At 33.0% G+C, this 12,645-nt stretch overlaps 1 protein-coding gene across 4 annotated transcripts in view; it reads left to right on the top strand.

Moving 5' to 3' along the window:
• Positions 1 to 6,720, top strand: part of LOC119719172 (RNA-binding motif, single-stranded-interacting protein 1-like) — a 56,300-nt gene extending 49,580 nt beyond the window's left edge. For all 4 annotated transcript variants that reach the window (XM_038188517.1, XM_038188520.1, XM_038188518.1 and 1 more), the window contains one exon: positions 164 to 6,720. Coding sequence is in view for 1 of the 4 variants with exons in the window: in XM_038188520.1 (XP_038044448.1) it covers positions 164 to 202 (39 nt within the window). In the remaining 3 variants the exon portion in view is untranslated. The remainder of the gene's footprint in view (positions 1 to 163) is intronic.
• Positions 6,721 to 12,645: the final 5,925 nt, after the last annotated feature.

The following is a 12,645-nucleotide window of genomic DNA, read 5'->3' on the forward strand; positions in this document are numbered from 1 at the left end:
TCAAATGCGGATTGAATTCGTGTTTAGTGTAAAACGGGCATTTACACTGCATTCAGTTATGGGCAAATCCTCATCTTCCTGTACTGTGCAGAAACCTCCTCTGGAGTATACTCGCAAAATCTTGAACCCTTTTGTTGTTGTTTGTTCTTGTCTCTACACACAGGTCCCTTCACAGTCACCGGAATCTCACACAAGCGAGTAAGCTTAAATCACCGTCAGTATTACAAAGGTTCTGCGTACCTCACATCCCGGAAATGGTTTCCTCTACTACAACTCTCAAAAGAAGAGAATTCCCAGTTCAGATATAACTGACTTCAAAAAGGCACTGAAAGTTTTGTCAGCAATTGTTGGCCTTTTCTCTTGATTGGTCAAGTGTTACCGTGGCAACCAGCTAAGACGAGGATCGTCTGAACTATGGAACAGAAGCAATCGTTGGAATTATTGGGAAGAGGTCAAGATTTGGAAGGTTAAAGGTCGAATGTTTGTCAGGAGATTTTGGAAGATTCGAGAGCTGCTTCGTGATTTTATATTTTGCTTTGAATTAAACCCACCGCATTCTCCGTTCGATGATAAAATCGGACGGAGAAAAAAAAGCAGCTTGGAACTGCAGATCCGTCAAGAAAGTGTTGTCAAGAGATGACCGAGAAGTAGAACTGCTGATCACAGAGTAGCCGCTAAGCTTAGAGATTTTTGCAAATCAATATGCCTTTTTCTATTTGTTGAATACTTAACAAAAGACACAAGTTGGTGGTTGTGGAAGAGGCCATATTATGTAGATGAGCCGGTCTCTGCCAGAAAAAGATGTTGGTCTTTCTTCAAAATAGTTTCCTTTAATTCTTTTTAGAGAGTTGTGCCAATTTTTTGATAAGTTGATACCACAGGATGCACACACTATACCAGTGTTGCTTCGTTACGTGAAGTGAAATTGTGTTGGTCAAAAAAGAAACAACTCATACAGGCTGGAAATAAAGACTTTATGGGGGAGGGGTCATATTTCTTTTCCCCCATCAACTTAATTGAGCAGAGACATTCACAAAAAAGGGGAACTGCCAACATAAGGCTGGAAAGCTTAGTTGGTAGCGCACTGGAACGGCAATCCGGAGGTTGCAGGTTCAAACCCTGCTGCAGTCAATTCTTTGTTCAACTTTAAAAAAAAAAATTACTTGTTTGTGTCTTAAGGTACAAGGTCTTGATTTGCTTACCAATATTTCATGCTTAGCAGCTTAGTGTTGATGCCAGTGTCTTGTGGAACTTCTAAGGGAAACTAGAGACGGCCGATAAGCATTGTTCAATTTTGACAGATGAAAAGGACACATTTTTAACGATTGTGACATTTCTTTCTGTGTTTTTGCCATATTGCATTCCTGTGGTAAATGTGAATATGAATGAGTAGCGTGTTGTTCAAAAGTGAGTTGTTTTTTTTCGTTTTGGTTTTTGTTAATTTTTTCGGTTCATTACAAATAGCGTTTATGCCAGACTTTCCTTTTTTACACAAAGTAAAACATCGATGCTCTGAAAATATCAAAAGCCAGTCCATTGTATTGGTGTGGACAATAATGGTGGGAAAAAAACTCAAAAAGAAAAAGACAGACACACATCGCCGTGGCGATTCAATACAGAAGAGAATTATAAGGAATTTAAAAATAAAAATAATAAAAGAAAATAACAATAATAATATATGTAGAGTCTATTTTGCTATTTTTCAAAAAAGGAGCTATTTTTTAAAAATGAAATTTATGTGTCTTTAAAAAATCATGGCTCTTATAATTCAGCTCATGCATTTTAGGGGAAACGTCTTCAAGTTTTTTTTCTCTGTAATAAGAGACATTTTTATCTTTTCAGATTTTTAAGGTAAATTTTTTTTTTAATCGTTGAAGAGACTGCTCTAAAAATATCTGTAGATTCCTTGTGAATAGGTGGTTTTTGGATTGATTTGGTGGTAATTGCGAGAAAAAAGGGTGTTTGAGTGATTTAGATAGTTGACTTTTTGTAAAAAAAAAACGTTATTTGGTGTGGAGGTAAGACATTTTTCTGTCAGTCCAAGAGATTGGACAACAAAATGTCACTAGGTAGCATTGTCTGATTTTCTTATTGACAAGATTTTAAGAATATAAATGACTGAAAGAGTTGATTTTTTTTACGTTCAATCATTCTAAATTACATTGCCTGGGCGATACATTGCCTCGTTTTGTTTTTAAAATATTTTAGCACAAAGGTACCTGGAGAAAAATACTAGAAATTTAGAGTAATTTAAGAGTCTTTTTTTTGTAAGTGATACAAAAATTTTAGAAGTGAAACAGGGAAAGTTTATTGTGTGACCTGTCTGGTTTGTCTTTTTTTGTTTTGTTTTAAGGAAATACCTCAGAGTCTTAGTAATATTGTAATTTTTTTTGTACAAAGATGAGTTAACGTTGTTGTTTCTTTTTGGTTCTTAAGTAGGACTAGACTAGAATTTAGCGAGTAAATTATGTGATGATGATGTGGTTATAATGTTGTTGACACACACAAAATCTATGCATTGAAAGTAGACAAGGCATTCCTGGAGAACAGATAAATTAAAAACAAGAAAAAAAAAGAGAAAAAAAAAAGAACACAAAATTAAATAAAAATGGTGCTCTGATTTTCCTTATTCTCAGTCGATTTAGTCCTTAGAAGTAAATAAAATACTAGTGCACAGTTGTTCCGGGAGGGAGGCTGCAAAGGTCAAAGTTGAAATGCCGCGTGATTGTCCATTGATGGTCTTGTGAATACAATAGGTGGAATTTTCTAGTCTGTTTCGAACTATTGTTTGTGCTGTATTATGTGATAGTGTGGTGTGGATCTGTCCGTTGAAATGTATTTGTGAAAGAGAGGGAAAAAAATACAACCATCCTAGTTTGCCAATTCATCTGGTATTTTTTACAAGATGCAGCTGACTTTGGTGTAAGCATTATATTAAAAAAAAAAAGGCTGTTTAACTGGAAGAGAAGAAATATATGTGCCATAGTTTTGTTTTTTCCTTTTTGTTTTGAAACCAAAACACAGAGGGGCTACAAGAAAACTGTAACTAACTTATAAGACTTTTTCATTTTTGTTTTTTAGGGTTTTTTTTTTAGTTGGGGTCCGGCACTGTTGCGTCAATTCTCAGGAAGGTAATGGAAAAAAAAATAAGAAAGAACAAATTGATTTCTGCGAGCATCTCTGAAAATAAAATGTTCCCTTTTAGTTGAGTTTCTTAATGCAAATGTTTTGGCACTTAACTCGATTTTTACCTCTTAACATCAGGCAATATATAAAAAAAAAGAGAAAAAAAAGTATTTTGGAAGAAAAAAAACTATGTTTCTTCTTGCTTTACCTCATAGTGTGCACTTAACTCAAGTGTCCAAAAATTGTAAAAAAAACTTTAAAAAACTAACGTTGCAGAAAATGCAAAACTTAACTGAAACAGAAGAAGCTAAGTCGGCGTTCAAAAAAATAGGTCAACATTTCTTTGATGTTTTTCAATGATATTTTTCTTGCATGTGTTGAGCACCTGTGCTGTGGTCATCCCCAAAACTAAATTGTGATATTTTAAATTTCATTTCGTTTTCTTAGTTTTTTTTCTGTTTTTTTTTGGTTGAGAACATAGGGGCTGATACTTTTAGGGAAAAAGTTCTCGCTGAATGTAAATAATGCCATCCTTTGTCGAATTAAGTAGTTTTCCTTTTTCTTTGACAAGTTTTCTAAAACTTTTTAAGGTTTATTTTACAAATACGTTTGGTAGAAGAAGTAGATTTTTCTTTTTTAGAAAATCCAGAGATGATGATTTTTAAGGTGGAATCGGCATAGTATTCAAATTTATGTTTGTTAATTTTGATGATTTGTGGGTTGATTTCGTAGATTTGGTGGGTTTTTTTGACAAAATTAACGGTAGATTTTTTTTGTTTGCACTTGGGATTGTACAGATATGGCTTTGTATTTTCTGAGAGGAAAAAAACATGTTGCATTGGCAGGGGTTATTTGTCATCTAGAAAACTTGAAAAACTCTGTGAAAAGATTTTGAAATGATAGGAACGCACACTAAAAGATTAAAAGTCTAGAACAGAAGCCACTCATATTTGGAGTAAATATATACTCAGAACAGACAAACATGCAGTGAAAAGTTCTGATTCCAGAGAATTAATTCAGTGATTTTGTTCTCCACAACTGCATGTGACTCAACTACAGAAAAGGCTTACAAATTTAATTTTTTTGTGGAAAATAAAAGTAAACGTCATTCTGTCCAGATATGCCTTGAAGATTAGTTTTTCATTGTCAGTGCAACAAGTTTTTAAAGTTGATGTGATGGTAAAAAACGAGCCCTTTTTCTTCCATTGTATTAAAAGACTATTTCTAGTATTTCTTTTGTACCTAAATTTCAAATATGCCGAACAGAAAAGATTATATTAAAAGATCTTTATAAAACAAGTCTCCCTTATTCACTGGAAAAAAAATATGTTGATGTTCAGAAAGTGCAATACAGGTGTTGAGGCGTTTCAGTGAATTCGAGAGCTTGATTCTGTTTCTTACAAAGTGAAAGTAAAAAGCTTAATTCAAATTGTCATGGATGGAATGCAGATTTGTAATTTGGATTGGTGTTGATATTTGAAATGAAATGTTACAGTGAAAAATGACAGTAGCAGTGACATAATCCATTAAAACTTGATCTTGTGGTTGACTTGCATAGCGCCCTCTGTTGACCCAAATTTGGCAGGAAAGACTTGCATCCTATTTTTAGTGTGCAATTTTTGGGATTAACGTTACGGTTCAATGTCACAAAAATTATTTTGAAGTTGTTTATTGAGTTACAAATATTGCTGAGGTTTATTTCAAATCTGGGAAATGCTTTGGAAATTGTGCAAAGATTTTTGTTCATGCCGTAATTTACATAGATGATTCAATTTTCAACCAAAAACAGAAATGTGCTGATAAATAGAGGTTATTCCACAAAGCCAAATCCTAAATAACATACAAAAGTTGAGGATACTGTTCTGCAATTTGTGTATATGAAGGCTGATTTATAATCTCGTTTTCATTTGATTGTTTTTCTTGCAAACGTTTATGACAAAATTCCTGTGCCGTAGGCCTACATGTCATGTGACTTTCAGCATTTTCCTTGTGCCATGCATCATCCTTTTTTTTTTGGTAATTTTGTTTTGGTAATTTTTTGTGATTTTTGAGAAAGGTATGCATTCCATATGCCTTGGCAATTTTGTTGAAACTATTTTAAACATGTAGAAAAAGTCCTTTATTAGCAAAATGTTGCATTCTGCAAGTGGAGTCAGTTAAAAAAGAAAACAGTATTAGTGTGACAACATTCTGAAGTATAGAGTTTTAAAAGTATACAAATGCCTGTTCAACTAAATTGTCATTATTTTGGAATTCTTACTTTTCAAAGCTTCCAAATATAATGCAAAATTGTTAACCTACACTGGGATTTAAGTCTGGTGTTCACAAAGTCAATTTGATTAATATTAATTTATTCACCATGCAAGCCACCAATGTGCATCCTGAATTAGCTTATGAATATGCAACATGTGTAATGTTCCGTCGTGATTGGATGAGTGATTGTGATCATGTGATGCAAGGTGTGGCCAAGGTGTTTCCTTTTTTTGTATTTTCCAGATCACTTGTAGATAATGTACAGTTAAAAATAGGTCTCTAGGTGATTATTGTTTTGTTTTAGATAAGACAAATGAAAAGATTGTGTTCTGTTTATTTTTTGTTATTGAGCTTTACTCAGTAGTTCGGAAATGAAAAAAACGTGGGTCTAATTCCATGGAGCAGCTATAAGCAGAAAAATAACGCTTAGCAAATTTACGAGCTAAGCATGAATCAGCCGGGTACCAGTCATGAGCAATATGCATCGCATGACACTTTGGGTGGTAACCTGTTTTCCGTGCTTAGCAGATATCTGCAGTCAGCAGCACCTTGTAATGGGCCCCAGCTTTCAGTGCTTGAAAGAATCAGTTTCAGATGAATCACGTGTGAATATAAGTCTAAAGATTGTGAAAACTGTCCTCAAAAGAGAGAAAGGTTTTTAGCTGTGAGGGTAAAATCCAAATAATTTTTAGTGATGGATAAATTTTAAAAAGCCTGTACAGTACACAAGGCCAAAGAGAATTTCAATCAGTATGTGGCTGTAAGAAATCTGCCTTCAAACCTTCCTGAAAAATTCAATAAAAAATCATCCGGCTCCTTTAAATTCTTAAAAAAATTACCAGCGGTTTTCTCAAAGGTGAGTTCCCTGGAAATTGCAGAAATGAGCAAGTCCTCACCCCTTGTTTTTTAATTTTTTAGAAATCGTCAGAAACAATGACAACTGTAGATGTGTATGCCCTGTGCTAACTCATAGGACAAAAAAAAGCCAATCAACTGTTTTAAATGTTTTGTACATGTCAAATGTTGTACAGATTGTAACGTTGTAGTAGATTTGGAGAAATGGAGATGGATCTTTTTAAAAAAATGAACGGAGCAATACAAAGACAAACTGATGGTTAGGAATCTGTGGGATTAAAGAGAGCGAGAGACAAATGAATAGATTTTAAGAGATAATTTCATACAAATGTAGGTCTAGAAATCTTAGGCAACTCGTAGTTTTACTGACTAATTTTAAAAATGAGTAGAATTGTAGGCTGACACACAAATTGTCAAATTTTCATGTCAATAATTCCATTGTCTGCTCTATTAAAAAAGGGAGCCACCAAACTTGAAAAAAAGTAAGGTAAATTGTTTTGAGTCGTTTCATTTCTTGCGTTTTTATTTAAAATTATTAATCTAAGGTGAACCCCTTTTCTTTTTGAGTTTTCAGAAATTTAAATCTTGAAAAAGTGTTTCTGCGCTTCCAGAAAAGTCAAATCTGACCCAAATCAATGTAAGGTTACACCTCTTGCATTTAGGAAATAGGCTTATGTCGTGCACACAATTGGTAAAAATAGAAATTTCTTTTATTTTTCTACCTTAAATCCTGTCTATTTCCTCCAGTTTCTTAAATAATCACTTAATGAAGATGAAAATATGCTAATCCTGCATCCTGAAGTGTTTCTGGGTTGTTTTCAGAAAAGTAAATTTTTGACAAAAGTTTCATCAAAAAGTAAGGCTAACCCCTTGCATTTTTTTCAATTTTGGTCAAAAAATGAAATTGCTTGAAAATTGCTAGGAAGATGCCTGATGGCCCTTACAACACATTCCCAAAATTTCTCAGGCCATATGTGGTGTTCAAAAGAAATATGGCGTCCACAAAATTGGAAAAATTAATTGTTTTTTTTTTATTTTCGGACAAAAATCCTTTGTATTTGCCCAAATTTTCAAAATAATCACTTTAGAATGATGAAAATATGCTAATCATACCTCCTAAAGTGTTTCTAGGTCGTTTCCAGAAAAGTCAATTTTTGACCAAAATTTGATAAAAAAGTAAGGCTAACCCCTTGCATTTTTTTCAATTTTGGCCAAAATATGAAATTGCTTGAAATTGCTAGGAAGATGCCTGATGGCCCTTACAACACATTCCCAAAATTTCTCAGGCCATATGTGGTGTTCAAAAGAAATATGGCGTCCACAAAATTGGAAAAATTAATTGTTTTTTTTTAATTTTCGGACAAAAATCCTTTGTATTTGCCCAAATTTTCAAAATAATCACTTTAGAATGATGAAATATGCTAATCATGCCTCCTAAAGTGTTTCTAGGTCGTTTCCAGAAAAGTCAATTTTTGACCAAAATTTGATAAAAAAGTAAGGCTAACCCCTTGCATTTTTTTCAATTTTGGCCAAAAAATGAAATTGCTTGAAAATTGCCAGGAAGATGCCTGATGGCCCTTAGAACACATTCCCAAAATTTCTCCGGCCATATGTGGTGTTCAAAAGAAACATGGTGTCCACAAAATTGGAAAAATTAATTGTTTTTTTTTAATTTTCGGACAAAAATCCTTTGTATTTGCCCAAATTTTCAAAATAATCACTTTAGAATGATGAAAATATGCTAATCATGCCTCCTAAAGTGTTTCTAGGTCGTTTCCAGAAAAGTCAATTTTTGACCAAAATTTGATAAAAAAGTAAGGCTAACCCCTTGCATTTTTTTCAATTTTGGCCAAAATATGAAATTGCTTGAAAATTGCTAGGAAGATGCCTGATGGCCCTTACAACACATTCCCAAAATTTCTCCGGCCATATGTGGTGTTCAAAAGAAATATGGCGTCCACAAAATTGGAAAAATTAATTGTTTTTTTTTTATTTTCGGACAAAAATCCTTTGTATTTGCCCAAATTTTCAAAATAATCACTTTAGAATGATGAAAATATGCTAATCATACCTCCTAAAGTGTTTCTAGGTCGTTTCCAGAAAAGTCAATTTTTGACCAAAATTTGATAAAAAAGTAAGGCTAACCCCTTGCATTTTTTTCAATTTTGGCCAAAATATGAAATTGCTTGAAAATTGCTAGGAAGATGCCTGATGGCCCTTACAACACATTCCCAAAATTTCTCCGGCCATATGTGGTGTTCAAAAGAAATATGGCGTCCACAAAATTGGAAAAATTAATTGTTTTTTTTAATTTTCGGACAAAAATCCTTTGTATTTGCCCAAATTTTCAAAATAATCACTTTAGAATGAAGAAAATATGCTAATCATGCCTCCTAAAGTGTTTCTAGGTCGTTTCCAGAAAAGTCAATTTTTGACCAAAATTTGATAAAAAAGTAAGGCTAACCCCTTGCATTTTTTTCAATTTTGGCCAAAAAATGAAATTGCTTGAAAATTGCTAGGAAGATGCCTGATGGCCCTTACAACACATTCCCAAAATTTCTCCGGCCATATGTGGTGTTCAAAAGAAACATGGTGTCCACAAAATTGGAAAAATTAATTGTTTTTTTTTAATTTTCGGACAAAAATCCTTTGTATTTGCCCAAATTTTCAAAATAATCACTTTAGAATGATGAAAATATGCTAATCATGCCTCCTAAAGTGTTTCTAGGTCGTTTCCAGAAAAGTCAATTTTTGACCAAAATTTGATAAAAAAGTAAGGCTAACCCCTTGCATTTTTTTCAATTTTGGCCAAAATATGAAATTGCTTGAAAATTGCTAGGAAGATGCCTGATGGCCCTTACAACACATTCCCAAAATTTCTCCGGCCATATGTGGTGTTCAAAAGAAATATGGCGTCCACAAAATTGGAAAAATTAATTGTTTTTTTTTAATTTTCGGACAAAAATCCTTTGTATTTGCCCAAATTTTCAAAATAATCACTTTAGAATGATGAAAATATGCTAATCATGCCTCCTAAAGTGTTTCTAGGTCGTTTCCAGAAAAGTCAATTTTTGACCAAAATTTGATAAAAAAGTAAGGCTAACCCCTTGCATTTTTTTCAATTTTGGCCAAAATATGAAATTGCTTGAAAATTGCTAGGAAGATGCCTGATGGCCCTTACAACACATTCCCAAAATTTCTCCGGCCATATGTGGTGTTCAAAAAAAATATGGCGTCCACAAAATTGGAAAAATTAATTGTTTTTTTTTTAATTTTCGGACAAAAATCCTTTGTATTTGCCCAAATTTTCAAAATAATCACTTTAGAATGATGAAAATATGCTAATCATGCCTCCTAAAGTGTTTCTAGGTCGTTTCCAGAAAAGTCAATTTTTGACCAAAATTTGATAAAAAAGTAAGGCTAACCCCTTGCATTTTTTTCAATTTTGGCCAAAATATGAAATTGCTTGAAAATTGCTAGGAAGATGCCTGATGGCCCTTACAACACATTCCCAAAATTTCTCCAGCCATATGTGGTGTTCAAAAGAAATATGGCGTCCACAAAATTGGAAAAATTAATGTTTTTTTTTAATTTTCGGACAAAAATCCTTTGTATTTGCCCAAATTTTCAAAATAATCACTTTAGAATGATGAAAATATGCTAATCATGCCTCCTAAAGTGTTTCTAGGTCGTTTCCAGAAAAGTCAATTTTTGACCAAAATTTGATAAAAAAGTAAGGCTAACCCCTTGCATTTTTTTCAATTTTGGCCAAAAAATGAAATTGCTTGAAAATTGCTAGGAAGATGCCTGATGGCCCTTACAACACATTCCCAAAATTTCTCAGGCCATATGTGGTGTTCAAAAGAAATATGGCGTCCACAAAATTGGAAAAATTAATTTTTTTTTTTAATTTTCGGACAAAAATCCTTTGTATTTGCCCAAATTTTCAAAATAATCACTTTAGAATGATGAAAATATGCTAATCATGCCTCCTAAAGTGTTTCTAGGTCGTTTCCAGAAAAGTCAATTTTTGACCAAAATTTGATAAAAAAGTAAGGCTAACCCCTTGCATTTTTTTCAATTTTGGCCAAAAATGAAATTGCTTGAAAATTGCTAGGAAGATGCCTGATGGCCCTTACAACACATTTCCAAAATTTCTCAGGCCATATGTGGTGTTCAAAAGAAATATGGCGTCCACAAAATTGGAAAAATTAATTGTTTTTTTTAATTTTCGGACAAAAATCCTTTGTATTTGCCCAAATTTTCAAAATAATCACTTTAGAATGATGAAAATATGCTAATCATGCCTCCTAAAGTGTTTCTAGGTCGTTTCCAGAAAAGTCAATTTTTGACCAAAATTTGATAAAAAAGTAAGGCTAACCCCTTATATTTTTTTCAATTTTGGCCAAAATATGAAATTGCTTGAAAATTGCTAGGAAGATGCCTGATGGCCCTTACAACACATTCCCAAAATTTCTCAGGCCATATGTGGTGTTCAAAAGAAATATGGCGTCCACAAAATTGGAAAAATTAATTGTTTTTTTTTAATTTTCGGACAAAAATCCTTTGTATTTGCCCAAATTTTCAAAATAATCACTTTAGAATGATGAAAATATGCTAATCATGCCTCCTAAAGTGTTTCTAGGTCGTTTCCAGAAAAGTCAATTTTTGACCAAAATTTGATAAAAAAGTAAGGCTAACCCCTTGCATTTTTTTCAATTTTGGCCAAAAATGAAATTGCTTGAAAATTGCTAGGAAGATGCCTGATGGCCCTTACAACACATTCCCAAAATTTCTCCGGCCATATGTGGTGTTCAAAAGAAATATGGCGTCCACAAAATTGGAAAAATTAATTGTTTTTTTTTAATTTTCGGACAAAAATCCTTTGTATTTGCCCAAATTTTCAAAATAATCACTTTAGAATGATGAAAATACGCTAATCATGCCTCCTAAAGTGTTTCTAGGTCGTTTCCAGAAAAGTCAATTTTTGACCAAAATTTGATAAAAAAGTAAGGCTAACCCCTTGCATTTTTTTCAATTTTGGCCAAAATATGAAATTGCTTGAAAATTGCTAGGAAGATGCCTGATGGCCCTTACAACACATTCCCAAAATTTCTCAGGCCATATGTGGTGTTCAAAAGAAATATGGCGTCCACAAAATTGGAAAAATTAATTGTTTTTTTTAAATTTTCGGACAAAAAACCTTTGTATTTGCCCAAATTTTCAAAATAATCACTTTAGAATGATGAAAATATGCTAATCATGCCTCCTAAAGTGTTTCTAGGTCGTTTCCAGAAAAGTCAATTTTTGACCAAAATTTGATAAAAAAGTAAGGCTAACCCCTTGCATTTTTTTCAATTTTGGCCAAAAAATGAAATTGCTTGAAAATTGCTAGGAAGATGCCTGATGGCCCTTACAACACATTCCCAAAATTTCTCCGGCCATATGTGGTGTTCAAAAGAAATATGGCGTCCACAAAATTGGAAAAATTAATTGTTTTTTTTTAATTTTCGGACAAAAATCCTTTGTATTTGCCCAAATTTTCAAAATAATCACTTTAGAATGATGAAAATATGCTAATCATGCCTCCTAAAGTGTTTCTAGGTCGTTTCCAGAAAAGTCAATTTTTGACCAAAATTTGATAAAAAAGTAAGGCTAACCCCTTGCATTTTTTTCAATTTTGGCCAAAATATGAAATTGCTTGAAAATTGCCAGGAAGATGCCTGATGGCCCTTACAACACATTCCCAAAATTTCTCCGGCCATATGTGGTGTTCAAAAGAAATATGGCGTCCACAAAATTGGAAAAATTAATTGTTTTTTTTTAATTTTCGGACAAAAATCCTTTGTATTTGCCCAAATTTTCAAAATAATCACTTTAGAATGATGAAAATATGCTAATCATGCCTCCTAAAGTGTTTCTAGGTCGTTTCCAGAAAAGTCAATTTTTGACCAAAATTTGATAAAAAAGTAAGGCTAACCCCTTGCATTTTTTTCAATTTTGGCCAAAAATGAAATTGCTTGAAAATTGCCAGGAAGATGCCTGATGGCCCTTACAACACATTCCCAAAATTTCTCCGGCCATATGTGGTGTTCAAAAGAAATATGGCGTCCACAAAATTGGAAAAATTAATTGTTTTTTTTTAATTTTCGGACAAAAATCCTTTGTATTTGCCCAAATTTTCAAAATAATCACTTTAGAATGATGAAAATATGCTAATCATGCCTCCTAAAGTGTTTCTAGGTCGTTTCCAGAAAAGTCAATTTTTGACCAAAATTTGATAAAAAAGTAAGGCTAACCCCTTGCATTTTTTTCAATTTTGGCCAAAAAATGAAATTGCTTGAAAATTGCTAGGAAGATGCCTGATGGCCCTTACAACACATTCCAAAATTTCTCAGGCCATATGTGGTG

Source organism: Patiria miniata, unplaced genomic scaffold, assembly GCF_015706575.1.
Source record: "Patiria miniata isolate m_02_andy unplaced genomic scaffold, ASM1570657v1 HiC_scaffold_8, whole genome shotgun sequence".
NCBI lineage: Eukaryota > Metazoa > Echinodermata > Asteroidea > Valvatida > Asterinidae > Patiria > Patiria miniata.